We start from the raw sequence: 15406 nt of genomic DNA on the forward strand, positions 1-15406 counted from the left end.
TGGTATTATGTAACAGCTAGGTACTGAGATTGGATGGCTAGGGAAGTCAGTTCTGCCACCCAGTTATGAGTACTTACATCAGTAATTCCCAAATGTCACAGCATATTAGAATCGCTTGAGGTGCTTATTAAAACTGAGCCACCTAGACCTACTGAATCAGAATCTCTGGGGTGAAGCCTGGGACTCTGTAGTTTTAACAAGCACCCTAGATGAGTCTAAAATAATCAGCCAATAAGTAGTTCTAAGAAAGCAGACCTAGACAGCCATGGGGAACTCCTGCTGTACTTCCCCAAGAACAGAAGTATGCTCACCTGAAAATAACTTCACTCCCTTCCCTGTCAAGTACTAAGGAGATAAACAAGTGGAGCCTCCAATACAGTGACAGGAACTATGAATATCAATCACCTCCTGGGGCATCCTCTACTTACTTCCCACAGGTTCCCCACTCCAGCTGACTCTCTCCAGATCATCGTCATCATCGTCATCGTCACCCACGAAGTCTCGAAGGCTATTCACAGCTCGCTTGGACTCCTTCAGCTGCAGAGGGACATAAGGCAGGCGCTCTGGCAATCACACCTTCCCAGCTCTTTCTTTTATAACCAAGAAGGCTGAGGAACTGAGACTTGAAGATGGCCGACATTTTCACCCTTTGCAACCAAAAGCCTAGCCTGCTAGGTATTTGTCAAGAAAACAAATTGCTTTTCAGCCAACGTTGCAGTTCAGGGGCAAAAGAGTTAGGGGGAATCAAAGCCACTTTTGAATTCTCATTTTATCCCTTGCTCTGTAAACCTGAACGGGTATGTTCACCTCTCCAAAACTGAATCTGTTTCTCCATTTGTAAAATAAGACACAACAAAGTAGAGACAAAACTTCGAATCCAGTTTATCTTTAAAAAAAAAAAAAAAATTATATCACATGAATAAAAGACTTGGGGGGGAAAAAACTAAGAAGAATGGATCATTTTATGAAGGTAAAGTAAGAAGAGCAGACTTGGTGTTTACAATCCTTCGGCTCTTTCCGGAGGGCTCTTTTACATTAACTTTCTTCTAAAGATCTGACCCAGAACATTTCTGAGCCTAATGGAGACATGGTCAAAAGTCAGGTTACCTAGGATACAAGGGGAAGGAATTTCAGAGTAGAGGGAGGTGTGAGCAAACCTACCTGTGAGAGCTCATCATCTTCATCATCAAAGGTGAAAGCCTTGAACTTGGAGCTGTTCCAATATTCTTCCTCATCGCCCTTTGTCCTATTCATCTGGAGTGGAAAGAAGACAGAGAAGTATGTCCTTTTCTTGATGACCCCCAAAAGAGCTTCAAAGCTAAGTTCCTTCACTACTAACTTCCAGAAATCAGGGATGTATAAAAGAATCTAACAAAACAAATAGTGAACCTGCTAAATAAAATCAGATCATTGGGTCTCCACCTGAGCAAACCGTATTTTGATCCACTAATTATCCACAAGTATACATTCAGTCCTACTTGGTTCCAGGCACTCTCTCAGACAAGACACGGTTCCTATCCTCAGGGGACTACAGTGGAGCCGGGGTGTTCAGCACACGTGTGTGTAAAGACGACAATAGCACAGGCAGCCAAGTATTTTAAGAATCCTTCACAAACTTTGCTGAATGTACAAAGACCAGTCAAAGTATTCACAAAATAGATAACAACTGAATTCATGTATCCACTGTCACAGGCTCTGGGGATACTGCAGTAAATAAAACTGACAAATACCTGCTCTTATGTATGCTTGTTAAGTGTGTGAAAGAATGGAAGCAAAACAATTTTAAAAAGCAGAATTAGCCTGTCCTGCTGTGTAAACCTTCACCAAAAACACAAAATATTGTTTTTCTAAAAAAAGAATTAGCCTGTCTGTATCTTCCGAGTCTTCAAATCATGATTAATTTACTAACAACTGTCGGTCAAAATTTGAAAAGTGATGGTATGGCCAAGAAAAGGAAGTACATAAGGAATTAGTCGAATGGGATAATATCATACAAGAAATAAATGCATAAAAATCCCCCCCAAAAAGAATTAGTCGAAGACCAGAAGTCCTTCTCATAACTACTCTAAAATTAGACTGCACCCTGCAATGCTTTGCCCTAGAATTACAAACTAAATTATCGATGCCAGTTGGATTAGAGTGAAAAAAATGGTTTAAGCCAAGAATGAGTTAACAAAAATTCCACAGCACCAAAAATAACTCCAAAGGCCACACAGTCCAATTTTAATGGATGAGTTTGCTTTTCCTGAAATTTGAATAACACCTTTCCCAAAAGACACGAGAAACACTGATCATGGAAGCCCTGTTGAGGCTTCTGATGACCCTTAAAGTACTCTCCACTGTCTCCTATTTCAATTGTGTTTTCAACTCAGGGGCCACATGGATGGCAAACATATGGTGAAAATTTCCTATCTGATCCCTTCGTATAGCAGGCATTAATAAGTGATTGCTACTGAACCTAGAATGTGGCTTAAAAATTCTTTTCTGTAATTCATTCCAAGGAGTTAAAACCAAATCAAAAAGATTCAGCAGATAGGATAAAATCATCCCTTTTAGATGTACAAGCATAGGCTTTGTAGTAAGGCAGCCTTGACTTAAAATCTTGGTTTCATCAATTCTGACCAAACTAGGTAAATGACTTTACTTCTAAGCCTTGGAGAAAATGGTATCCTAAATCACAGGGTTGCAGTAAAGATAAAATAGAACACAGGAAACACCTAACAAAGTGCCTGGTAGAAAGTAAATACATACTGAATGCTAGTTCCTTTTAGTACAGGATATCTCACCAACAATATTCTGTTTCAGTTTCCTCATCTATAAGATGGGCAGGTAGCCCTGGTGGTACTGTGGTTAAGAGCTTGGCAGCTAACCAAAAGGTTGGCAGTTCGAATCTACCAGCCACTCCTTGGAACCCTATGGGGCAGTTCTACTCTGTCCTATAGGGTCGCTATGAGTTGGAAGAGACTCGATGGCAATGGGTTAAAGATGGGCATATCTACCTTATAGGATGTTGTGAGGATTAAACCAGTTAATACATGTAAAACAGTATCAGTTGCCTTTAGATCGATTCTGACTCAAGGCAACCTCATGTGTTTCAGAGAGAACTATACTCCATGAGGTTGTCAATGGCTGTGATCTCTCAGAATTAGACTGCCAGATCTTTCTTCTGAGGTGGCTCCAGGTGAATTTGAACTGCCAGACTTTCAGTTAGTAGTAGCAAAGCACTTAATTGTTTGCACCACCCAAACCAAAAAAACCAAATTCACTGCCATCAAGTCAATTCTGACTCATAGCGACCCTGTAAGACAGAGTAGAACTGCCCCCATAGGGTTTCCAACACTATAAATCTTTATGGAAGCAGACTGCCACATCTTTCTCCCATGGAGCAGCTGCTGGGTTTGAACTGCCGACCTTTTGGCTAGCTGCTAAGAGTTTTAACCACTGTGCTATCAGGGCTCCCTGCACCACCCAGGGACTCCTAAAACAGTACCTGTCACAAAATTAATGCTCAGTGGTAACTTTTATTATTAATAAATCATCATGATACCTTGGAAAAAGCTAAAAGAAAATATTTTTTAAAAATCCTGAAGGCAAAAATAAAATAATACAAAATTTCAAACAGTGGACGTCACAAACACCAAGTGTACAGAGCATGTAAATGTCTCTGGTACATGTGGCAGTTTGCACAGCACTTTGTCATTCATTTGATCCTCAGAACAACCCCATAAGGAAGACCTAGCAAATTCCGCTTCCATTTTACCAACGAGGAAAGCAAGGCACAAAGGACAAAGTATCAAAGCCACTTTGTTAATTGCTCCTATTCCAAACTACAATCCAGGTTTTCTGACTCCTAGACCATTTCCACCCTGTCCTGCATGACGCTTCTAACTACCAATTTTTCACCCATGGGTAAAGGCCGTTCATTCGTTCAATATAGTTAGTAAATATCTGCAGACAGGCCTAGAATTGTCTAACAAATCTCATAATCCACCAGAAGATTTCTGGAATCTTTTAAATCGTGCAACAGCTATGGATACTTGACACCAATCTGTACTCTAGCACCAATCACAACCGAGATTCATTGGTGAGTAAAGAGATAATGATTTAAAGGTTATGGAAGTGATAAAAAGGAGCCCTGGTGGTGCAGTGGTTAAGAGCTCTGCTGCTAACCAAAAGGTCAGCAGTTGGAACCCACCAGCCCCTTGGGGAGAAAAGACCTGGAGATCAGCTCCCATATAGATTACAGTCTTGGAAACCCTATGGGGCAGTTCTACTCTGTCCTATAGGGTCACTATGAGTCGAAATGGACGCCACTGCACACAACAGCTTAAGTTATAAAGCAACCAGGTACAATTTTAAGAGTGGCTGAGGAAGGTGCTGCAACATCACGTAATACACTTCAGAGATCTGTCCTTATCATCATCCGTTTACTGAGAGACCACAAAGCGGGGGCAGGACCTACAGGAGAGGGGAGAACAGGCCGTGACAAAGAAGACACAGGGATCAGCAAAAAACTTACAACCAAGACGCTCAGGACGCCCCGGAAATCAGCTATTGAAAAGTTAGATTCTAATTCGATTACCACCTTCCTAGACAGGTCTACATAGGTGAGGCTTGTGAACTAAGAGCAGGGAATGTGGGTTAAACTACGAAGAATCTCTGGGCTGACAGGGACGTCGTAGAAGTCACAGATCTACTGCAGTCGCCACAGCCTGGAAGATCCCTGGTAGAGGAAATGTTCTACCGCGGTCGGTTGTTCAGAACCAAATATCGCGGCCCCTTCGCAGACCCAACCTGGAGCGTACTCCAGCTCTCACCCCAGGGGTCGCCCCGACTGGAAAAAGTGAGCCAGGCCTCCGGGTCTAGGGACGCCTCAGAGAAGAGGGGGGAAAGATCGGGATGCGGCGAGGCCGGATGCAGCCAGATCCGCGTCCCAGGGGGCTTGGGACACCCTCACCTCTGCTGCACCGAGCCCTCCCTCTGATGGCAGCGCCAAGCTCGGCCGCCGCTGGACCTGCCTTTCTAGTGAGGCTCTGCTGCAGAGAGAAGGGGCGGAAGGAAAAGTGGGCAGGGCAGGGATAATGAGGCCGCAGGGCATGCTGGAAGTTGTTGTTTCTTCCGCTTCTGCCGTCGGGCGCTGTTGGGACGTGCCACGGGCTTCTTGACTACAACCTCCAGAAACCCCAGTGCGCCGTGCCTAGGTCGTTTCCTTTATTTTTGGCCTGACCTTCCACGGTTATCCAGCGGGTCATTCAACAAGACTACAACTCCCATGAGACTCAGCAATGCCGATTTAGGGGCCAGAAAAACAATGAAACTTGTTTTTCGTGTCCCTACGGGTGAGGGACCATCATGTGAGGACTTAGATTTTGGGCCTCTCTGGGCACAACCTGAGGGACTTGAAGGAACCCTAGAACAAGCGGAACCTACAGGCCGGCGAGTTGGAACGGAAGTAGCCGGTGGGAGTGGGGAGGAGCCGGAAGTAAGACGGGGAGGGGTAAGGGGTGGAGGGAAAAGCAAGCCAGGAGGTTCTGCGGCCGCTTCTAGCAGTTTCTAGGCGCTGCCGGGCGGCTGGGACCGGGCGGTCCTGAAGAGGTGGCTGTGGCTGTGGCTGGTTGGGAGCCGGTGGCAGCGTGATTGGAGAGCCGATGGCCAAGTGGGGTGAGGGCGACCCGCGCTGGATCGTGGAGGAGCGGGCGGACGCCACCAACGTCAACAACTGGCATTGGTGAGGGCCAGCGAGGCAGGCCGCGGGAGCGTTGTGGTCGGGCCGGGTTTGCGGGGTACCTGGAACCTCGGCTTGGACAGAGCTGGGGCAGAGGCAGCCCTGCCTGGACGTGTAGCGGGTCCTTCCTAGGACAGGGGTCCGTAACCCCAAGCCCCTCCGCCGCCTGGACCTCTGTCTCAGTGTATGGGGGTGGGGCGACATGAAGGACTGCGCCGCAGAGGAGGGGGATTCAGACAGGCGAGAACGTAACCCTGTAGCTGCTGCATCCGTCCGGAGCCGAGAGGTTCGTCCCGCACGTGGCCGGAGGAGTCAGTGAGACCCAAAGAAGTACCACCTTGGATTGTGTTGGGAGATTGCTGTGTAAGACTCTGGACCGGGGAGGCTGGAATTCCCATCTTATTGCTTAAGTGCAAAATTAAGTTAACGCTTCAGTCCTGTGGGCTAAGGTTTGGAACGTACTCTTCAAGCTCAGTGATGCTGAAGCCGCTGCGGCCTCTTACCCGGAACTGTTAAATGGATTGTGTTGTAACTTGAGGGACTGCCTCTTGTTGCCGGGCAATAGTGGTTTTGTAACCTCACCGTTCTTTAAGCCTTCCATCTGTCATGAAGTCTTCCAGAATGAATGTTTCCTTGTTAAACTCCACTGAACTTTGTTTGTGTTGTAGTATTTGTCTTTTATTTTGCTGCAGCTCTTTGTGTACATGATGTTGTCTCTTCTAGTTTGTAAGTTGGAAGGCACATAGTGATTTTTTTCTTTATATCTCAGCCTGCCTGCTCTCTTTCTATGCAAATTTTGTTTATGTTGTTTGTTTTGAAGACCTGAACTTGCATTGTTTGCATGGTCATCTAGATAGCACAGAATGTGTAGGGTGTTTATAGAACAGTTCGAATTTGACTGGTTAGAACACTGTGTTAATGAGGTCAAGGTTATTGGTTTATTCTTTATTGGACCTTTAACTAAGTACTGCATTTTACAGCCATAGCCTGTGGTCTGACCTCAGTAAAATGTGCAGTTTTCCACTTGGTCAAACAGGTGCACCATATTAAAATGGAAAATAATGACCCAAACACCATCAGGCTGAGAAAGAAAAACTTAATTTTCCATTTAGTTTGCACGATTTTGCCCAGCAGTTATCCTGGTTGGCTTACTATGTCACTCCTGTTTTCCTTCCTAACCTAAAGGAAATAACATGTCTGCAGGTATACTGGAGTGGACTAAGGCTTTTCATGTTCTTTTCAAACTATTAGGCCTCCTTTAGCCTTGCAGTTGCTTCCGTAGAGCAAGCAGTGTATCCTCCATTTGGCTCCTGAGCCATAGCTGTGTTTCTGTTTTGCAGGACGGAGAGAGATGCTTCAAATTGGTCCACAGATAAACTGAAAACGCTCTTCTTGGCAGTGCGGGTGCAAAATGAGGAAGGCAAGTGTGAAGTGACAGAAGTGAGTAAGCTTGATGGAGAGGCATCCATTAACAATCGCAAAGGCAAGCTTATCTTCTTTTATGAATGGAGCATCAAACTGAACTGGACAGGTAAGTCCATGCTGGGCTGTCAGGGAAGGGGTTATCTGCATTTTGGCTGCCCAGGAGCCAGGGAGAACAGTTTTTAAAGCGTTATGAACTCTTCAAAGGAGAAGACAAACAGTGCTGCTTCGGAGGCCTACGTAAAGCAGTATTGGGTGTTGAAATTTCTTTTGTGCCACTGTGAACACTAAATGGGTTTCTTCTCTGGGTCTCGCAAGCCCCACAGTGAAGGGGCTGAGCCGCTGCATCTTTGGGCCTTGATCTGTGTTGGGATGTATTAAGTGATCTGACGTTTCCTCGGACTAGCTTATCTGTCTTGGATGATTTAAAAGGAGAGCGGGGATATTTCTGGTCTTGATCTTTTCTTACTCTCTCCAGTGTGGATCTGACAGGTCCGACCACTGTGCTAATGACAATCGTGGCTATAATTTCAGCTGTTCTGTTCTCCAGTTGAGTGTCCTTTCCATTAGGAAAGAACTGGGACCATGCTTGTGCCCCCTTGGATGGTCCTGCCAGCTGTGAGACTGAATTTTAAAAGACGCTATGGCTACTGTCTATATGGGGCAGGGCATGAGATGTTTTTGCTTCTGTAAACATTTTCCAAGTGAATGGTGTAAAGAGGAAAAAGATAAATACGTAAACCTGTCCGCCCATTTCCCCTTAAGAAAAGTAGATTTGTTTCTTTTTTTTTAAAGTACCCCTTATGCATAGTAGCCTGGAGAGAACCTTAGGTATCATCTTGTCCCGTCCTTTTTTATAGATTGAGAAGCTGAGACCTAGAGAAGTGGAAGTGAATCAATATCTTGTTGATGAACGATTCATGTTTAAAAAAGATAGGAACGTAATGAAAATAGTTGCAGTTTTCCACGTGTTAAATGGTAAAAAATACATAGATGCTACAGTAAATAGGGCACTTTAACTTGAAAAAGACCTGAAGATAACTGGTGACGGTGGGCATTGGAAGAGTTGCAGCTTGTGAGTTACTGTGAAATGATGGAAGGAAGATGATCAGAAATTGGAAGGGGAGTTATAACACCAGGTGGGGGTGGGTGTATGGCTCATAACACACATGAACTGATCTATCTAGTAGATAAATGTTTGAGAGGTGTGTGTTTTCCTTATCCTAGACAGCTCGGTTCAGCTGGGTGCAGTTTTCTTTGTTCACCTAGTTTTCTCACAGGTGAAATTACTTATAAGCACCCTGAAATTTGCCTTATGATCACGTTGTTCTCTAATGTATCAGCTTCACTGGAACAAATTCACATTTTAAAACAAGTATTACAGCAGAACTGACTGTATTGGCTATTGACCCAGGTCCCCCCCTGCCACCCCCCGGGCAGAATTCTTGCTAGTATCAAATCCATGCAGATGTCAGTCCCACACCATAGGTCTCAAGTAGTCTGGTGAGTAAAAGACATTTCTTCTGAGGAGGAAGGGGTTGGCTAGATCTGGCCTGTGGCATTCTCTCAGATTAAAGAGGGTCAGTTCAACTCCGCAAGAAGTTGTAGTTAGGATTCCAGAGCAGAAGATGCTTCCTGCAAAGGAGGAGACTAAATGACATCGTGTTGTTTTTGACAGGTACCTCTAAGTCAGGAGTGCAGTACAAGGGACATGTTGAGATCCCCAATTTGTCTGATGAAAACAGTGTGGATGAAGTGGAGGTTGGTGCTTCCTAACTCCTCTCCTGAGTCTTCTACATCCTCTTATTCTCAGATGAGAAAAATGAGCTGTCATTCCAGATTACTAGCCCAGGCTTGGTCCAAGCCTTCAGAACCCCAGTCTGCAGATGGTTTTCTAGGTATATGGTGCCATTAGGAGCTTCCACAGCAACTTGGGCTTCTTTAATTAGTACTTGCTTTAGCTCGTAGGGTGTTCCAACATTAGCTGCCCTTGTCTTGGCATAGAGGACTTGTGAAGGAATACTAGCGGGGATTGTACGAGTACCCTGACCTTCATGCATTTCCTTTGGAAATGTCAGCAGTTACCTGATGCCTCAGCATGCACATTCCACAGTGTGGGTGCCCCTCAAGTTATTTACCACCTACTTCTGATCTTTCACTCAGATTAATGTGAGTCTTGCCAAAGATGAGCCTGACACAAATCTCGTGGCCTTAATGAAGGCAGAAGGGGTGAAACTTCTAAGAGAAGCAGTGGAAATTTACATCAGCACCCTCAAAACAGGTATCCCTTGAGTAGTTACATATGCCTTCAGGAGATAGCTTTCCACCTCTGAGATTCTGATTAAGGGGCTGGCAGTCCTTTCTCTGGCAAATGAGGAAAGGTTTTGGGGGAGGGGGATCCAGCCTGTAAGCTCTGAGTGAGGGAAGGATTTAGACCCATGTGGTCTGATACGTTGGCTCTTGAGCACTTGAAATGTGGCTGGTCCAGACTGAGATGTACAGTGAGTATAAAACACAGAGTGGATAGTAGCCAAAAAAAGAACGTAGGAGTAGGAGTCCCTCCTGTGTGGTACAAACAGTTTACACAGAAAGGTTGGAAGTTTGAGTTCATCCCCAAGGTGGCTTGAAGAAAAGCTTGGTGATCTTCCAAAATGTTGGCCATTGAAAACCTTATGGAGCAGAATTCTGTTCAGTAGAACTGGTTTCAGGGAGTTAGCAGTGGTGAGAAAAAAAAAAATTACGCTAGCAAAAAAGTAAAATACCTTTATTTTTAAAATATGGTTATGTTAAAGTAATGTTTTAGACATTGGGTTAAATATGTTTATACTATTGAAATTAACTTCATTATTTTTTTTCCTTTCAATGTGGTTACTAGATATTTTAAAATTGTATTTGAGGTTTACATTATACTTTTACCGGACAGTGCTGATCGAGAGACTTGGCATATCTGGACTCATTACTTGAGTATAGTCCTGAACTATATTTAAGAAGTATTCTCCAGGGGTATTCAGGCTGCTAGAACAGTAGTCAGCTCAGCCGTCCCCGGGATTCCAGTTCTGCGTGTTAATCTGATCTTTAAATCGGAGTTGGTATAGTGACCATCAAAAGGAATGATATCTTTTTGGAGGGAACTAGTGCTCTGGTGTCGTCTCTAGCTGTGGTTGTTCTACAGAAGTGCTGCAGAGTGGAGGAAAGAGACCAAACACACCCATAGGTGGTGGGTAGAATCCCCACTCTTAAAGTCATTGAAGTGCCACTTCCTTCACCAGCCACCTTCCATAGGAGATCTTGCATACATTATAATGAGCTGTGATGCCTCCAGTTGGGGCTTAAACTATTTAAAGCATTCCCAGTGGACACAGTACAGTGAAACCTGTGAGAGCCGAAACTTGCCGGGATTGCCTTGCTTTTCTGGGTCTCAGAAGTTTTCTGCCTTTGACAGGGTGTAGTCTTACCACTTTTCTGTTCCTTGTGTTAGTGGAAAATACTTGCGCTTTCCTTCCCTTCTCTGACAGGTTCCAGCTTTCACAGGTTTTCCTGTGCATTCAGTAGTATATGGTCAGAGACCTGTCTGGCATAGACCAAAGGTAAAGATGTAAAATAAATAGAATCTCCTTTCCCTGGTCGTTCATTTTTTCTGGGTTAAGATGGCTTGTGTTTGTCAGGCTGTGATGAAGCTTAAAATATCAGCTTCTGAGAAATAAACTCCAAGATTTGGGAATTTATTTTTTCAGAGTTCACGCAGGGCATGATCTTGCCTACAGTGAATGGAGAGTCTGTAGATTCAACCAGGCAACCAGCACCGAAAGCTGAGGAGTGGAAGGTAATGGTGTTCCCATGTGGTGGGGCAGGAGGCTGTCTGGAAAGAGTTCCCAATATCTAGTTGTCTGCCCATCTTACACTAGTTTTTATTCGCTTGTAATGAATCACTAGAACAAACAGAAGCCATCAGGGACTTAAGGATCGGGCTGTTAATTGCATTTAACGCCAAGTAGGAGGTTATGCATACAGGGTGGTCTTCACCTGTATAAGTCTTTCCAGTATTATTTCTAACTCAGGTATCCGTCTTTGATAACTTTGGTATTAGAATTCTCATCAAAGTATCAAGGATAAGATCACTGACTTCATCAATCAGGAAATTGATAGATCTCACCCCATATGTGACAGGGTGAGCAGATGTTTTATCTGGGAATGGAACTTGTGTGGTTGGGGCCCCGCGCTTGGTTTTGAGACTGTTGTCCTTCTGTCAGCACAGTGAAGGATATTCTGGACGTGGGGGGAAAGTGCTTCCAGACACTTAAGAATAGAAATTCCGTTTGAGAATCAGAACTCTTCAGAAGTGCCTAAAGATTTTGCAGGTCTTTGGCTGATGGATTTTCAAATGAGTATCAGAGTTTCCCTTCTCCTAGAGTGATTGTTTTCAGTGGGAATTGGGATGCTTCTGGAAAGGTTACCCTCATGACTGAAAATACTACACAAAGTTTCTCCCCAACCCCCAGAATAACTAGCCTTGGAAGTGGAAACATTTGTGAAAATGAATGGTAGGTCAGTTCCTGAAGCCATGCTGATGGGCTGTATTGATATTACCATCACTCTTAACTGAGTTGTCATTGCTACCTCCACAGGCTAGTAAGTCTGCTCCTTCGAAAACCCAGGCCAGATCTGTTGGTGTCAGAATCCCCACCTGTAAGATCACCCTTAAAGAGACCTTCCTGACATCACCAGAGGAGCTCTATAGAGTGTTTACCACCCAGGAGGTAAGTGTAATCTTGTCCTTGGAGTTTCATGCTATTTGCCATTCTGGGTGACTTGGGTTATGGGCATGTCTTCTGAGCACGCAGAGGAGGCACTGATGACTGAACCCAGCAGGCTGTCCTGCTCTAGGCACAGTTAGAGGAACAGCACGCTTGGTCATAGTGGGTTTGCCCTCTCTTTCTTTCTTTTCTGTACTAGTTCTGGCTTATTTAAGTGGGAACCACTGAGTCATTGTTGTTAGAAAAGTGAATGGGTCCAAAGTAATGGCACCATGGTTTCAAAAAGAATTGCTGTAGTTAAAGCCTGGATTGTCGTGGAATTAAAGAGAGGGAGACTCCTTGAACCTGTTATTGGGCAGAGTAGCATCTTGGGAAATGTGAGTGGTTGGCATGCAGGCTTCAGCTGACACTTGCCCCTGGGTCCTCCTGAGAACCATGCAGAGGGAGAGGCCATGGCCAAGGGTAAAACTGGATGGTAGCCGTGAAGGAAGTCATTTCCAGAGTTGAGGTCCCTAGGAGATGAAGACACAGCGCTTAGCCTTCACAGCATCCAGATATCTGCCCCACTCAGTAATGCCTGAGGCAAGGACGGGCTGGAACGAAATCAGAAATACAGAGACCTCGCCATGATTCCAGCTCTTTAATCATCTCCCTGCTTCCGTGTTTTTTTTTTCCCTACAGCTGGTTCAGGCCTTTACCCATGCTCCTGCAATGTTAGAAGCAGATAGAGGTGGGAAGTTTCACATGGTAGATGGCAATGTCTCTGGGGAATTCACTGATCTGGTGAGTAACTGATGGCCCCAGGCCCAGGTTGTAGGCTCTACCTAGTCAGAAGAGTGGTGTTTCTCCTTTACTAGGGTCTGTAGATAAAATTTAAAGCTTCAGTCTTTTTGGTCAATAAAATCATGTTTGTTTGTTGTTTCCCAAGAGAATGCTGTGACTTGAATTCTCTTGCCTTCCTAGAATTGTTTCCTTAGTTGTATAAAATTAGTTCTTCTTGGAGAAATCAAACTTGGAAAAGAGGTTGTATATGTATATTGGTGGTTTATGGCTTTTCATTTGTGGCACCAAAATTTTACCTGGGCACAGTTGACTGGTCACTAATACCTGCCCAGAAGCCACCAACCCTGTAGTCCTTTTCTTGATCAGTGCAATGTAATTGCATAGATGCTAGACTCAGTAAGAAAGGCAGATGGCTAATCCCAGCCAGGATTGGGTACATTGTAGTCTGTAGTATAGGCTGACTTTTTGATTACTTTAGGTCCCAGAGAAACATATTGTGATGAAGTGGAGGTTTAAATCTTGGCCAGAGGGTAAGTAAGCATATTTGTTTATTGCCATTACCCCCAAAACTTGTTCTTTTCCCCTTAGTTGTAAACCCACATGGAAACCCTTGGCCCACGAGAGGCAGGTGGAATTACTGGGCTGAGAAGGTGGGAGTTAGGATGAGATACATAAGAGGTTCTAGGCCCGAGGCTACATCTGAAACCTCCTTCCCTTCTGGCTTTCTCCAGGGCACTTTGCCACCATCACCCTGACTTTCACTGACAAAAGTGGAGAGACTGAGCTGCACATGGAAGGGCGTGGTATCCCTGCCCCTGAGGAAGAGCGGACACGGCAGGGCTGGCAGCGGTACTATTTTGAGGGCATCAAACAGACCTTTGGCTATGGTGCACGCTTATTTTAGGGTCAGCAGCTGGGAGGCCATAGCCTGCCTGATACTTCAGTCCAGCCCTCTCCTGACTGGGGCTTGTGGCTCCCAGGATCGCACCATCCCAACCACTAACTTGGGGCCGGGGCCCCTCCCTTCCACATATACCTTGGGTTTGTGCATGTTTTCTGCCGGGTGGGATCAGAGGGTGATTTCTCTTTTATGTGTACATATGCTAAATAAACCTAATTTAAAAAACATGCATATCTGGACGCTACTGATGTGGGTGGCTGGTATTAGCGTTCTCATGAAGATTTTTAACTAAAAACAAAAATAAGAGGGGTTGGAAGACGTCGTCTCCATTCTCAGTAACTGGAAGTAATTAGTGGCATGAGGAGAGAACTTGTTTCTCACTCCCAGGAGTTCCTCAGGCAGTCTCCTTTCATAATGCAGGCTGGGAAAAAGCTTCTGTTCCCAGGGTCAGATTAACCGATAAGCAAGGTACGTACGGGCTGACTTGTACATACTTAATCTGTAATGAGCAATTGCACATTTTTCACCACAGATTAGTAAGCACGCACAGGTCAGCCGGTGCGTACCTTGCTTACTGGGTAATCCATCCCTGTCAGGGACACAGATGCCAGCCATACCTAGAAGCAGAATCTTCGATGTGAAAAAATGTGCAGTTGTTCACTACAGATGATCTGGTAAGCAAGGTAAGTATCATGGGAGGGTTTGTGCTCTGGGGTAAACATTGTCAACAAACTTGCTGTTGGAGGCAGCATCCTGGGCCTTCAGCTCTCCTTAAGACTCGTGTCCTCTCGTAAGAGCAGATGACCACAGATGCAGACCTGAGGTGTAGAAAGAGATTTCCCACCTGTGGCAGAGGGGAACTGGGGGCCTTGGGTTAACAGCCCCACTTAGTGAGCAGTTCTTACATACCAGACAGTACACTACACAGTCTCCTTGCATTAGCTCATTTAACCCCAGTAATAGCCCTGTGAAGTAGATCCTATTATCATTCCTGTTTTGCAGGAACCTAAATCTTGTATTTTTCAGGTAACATAACCCATATCCAACAGCTACTATTAGCAGAGCTGGGATGTAGAATGAGAACCCCAACTAGAGAGCCTGTGCACAAGTCTAAACTATTCATTGACCGCTTCATCATTAGCTTATCTCCGTAAAGAGAGGTTGCTGTGCTTCTGGTATAGTAGGCATCCCACCTGGAGTAGAGAATTCAGGCTCCTTAGTACCCCCAGAAAAAGGAAGAAATGAATTGTCTTTGTTAGAATATGCTTAAATGCCTGGTTTCATTAAATTTACTGAGGACTGACTACGTCTGCCAAGTGCTGGGAATAAATTCTAATGGGGTTTGCTGTTGGGCAAAGAGGTAACCACCTGGCATTAGGAGGGCTGCTTTCCTGGACAAACCCTGCCCTGGCTTCCTGCACCCCAGTGTGAGTCAGTGCCCTCTAATCCAGACACTCCACCTCCTGCAGTTACAGCTATTTCCTTAAATCTATTTTTGCCTGTTTTATTAGGTGGCGGTGAGGCCTGCAGGCTAATCCTGCCAACATGACTTGGCCAAAACTTTGTGGTTAAAGTAAAGCAGAAAATCAGTATTGATCTGGATCATTTAGGCGCCCCAAAAGCCATCTCTGGCTGACTTTCCTCAGACGTGTACTGGACTGTACTGATGTGCTTTGCTGTGGACTTAAGAGACTTGCCTTCTAGGGGTCCAAAGAGATGCCTTTGGGTAAGGAACCTGAACTCTATCTTGAATGAAATCACCGGGGCCCCTCCGAACACAGACTGCTGTATAACGCAGAGACTATTAAAAAAACAAAACAA

General features: G+C 44.9%; 2 protein-coding genes across 3 annotated transcripts in view; one reads left to right on the forward strand and one right to left on the reverse strand.

Annotated features, from left to right (window-relative positions):
* The window catches only part of VIPAS39 (VPS33B interacting protein, apical-basolateral polarity regulator, spe-39 homolog), a 30254-nt gene extending 25208 nt beyond the window's left edge, over positions 1 to 5046 (reverse strand). Inside the window, exons 1-3 of one of the 2 annotated variants that reach the window (XM_049899728.1) lie at positions 4958 to 5046; positions 1162 to 1254; positions 429 to 537 (exon numbers count right to left, since the gene is read on the reverse strand). In XM_049899728.1, the coding sequence (XP_049755685.1) occupies positions 429 to 537; positions 1162 to 1254 (202 nt within the window). In that variant the 5' untranslated portion in view covers positions 4958 to 5046. The other variant, XM_049899729.1, reaches the window with a different exon arrangement.
* A 446-nt stretch (positions 5047 to 5492) lies between these two features.
* On the forward strand, positions 5493 to 13828 carry AHSA1 (activator of HSP90 ATPase activity 1). Its single transcript, XM_049898686.1, has 9 exons — positions 5493 to 5728; positions 7066 to 7256; positions 8826 to 8908; positions 9311 to 9428; positions 10882 to 10970; positions 11773 to 11904; positions 12583 to 12684; positions 13163 to 13214; positions 13416 to 13828. Exons 1-9 carry the CDS (start codon positions 5649 to 5651, stop codon positions 13586 to 13588), a joined length of 1020 nt encoding a protein of 339 aa, XP_049754643.1. The 5' UTR covers positions 5493 to 5648; the 3' UTR covers positions 13589 to 13828.
* The last annotated feature ends 1578 nt before the right edge of the window (positions 13829 to 15406 follow it).

The sequence above is a fragment of the Elephas maximus genome, chromosome 10 (genome assembly GCF_024166365.1).
Source record: "Elephas maximus indicus isolate mEleMax1 chromosome 10, mEleMax1 primary haplotype, whole genome shotgun sequence".
NCBI classification, from domain to species: Eukaryota; Metazoa; Chordata; class Mammalia; order Proboscidea; family Elephantidae; genus Elephas; species Elephas maximus.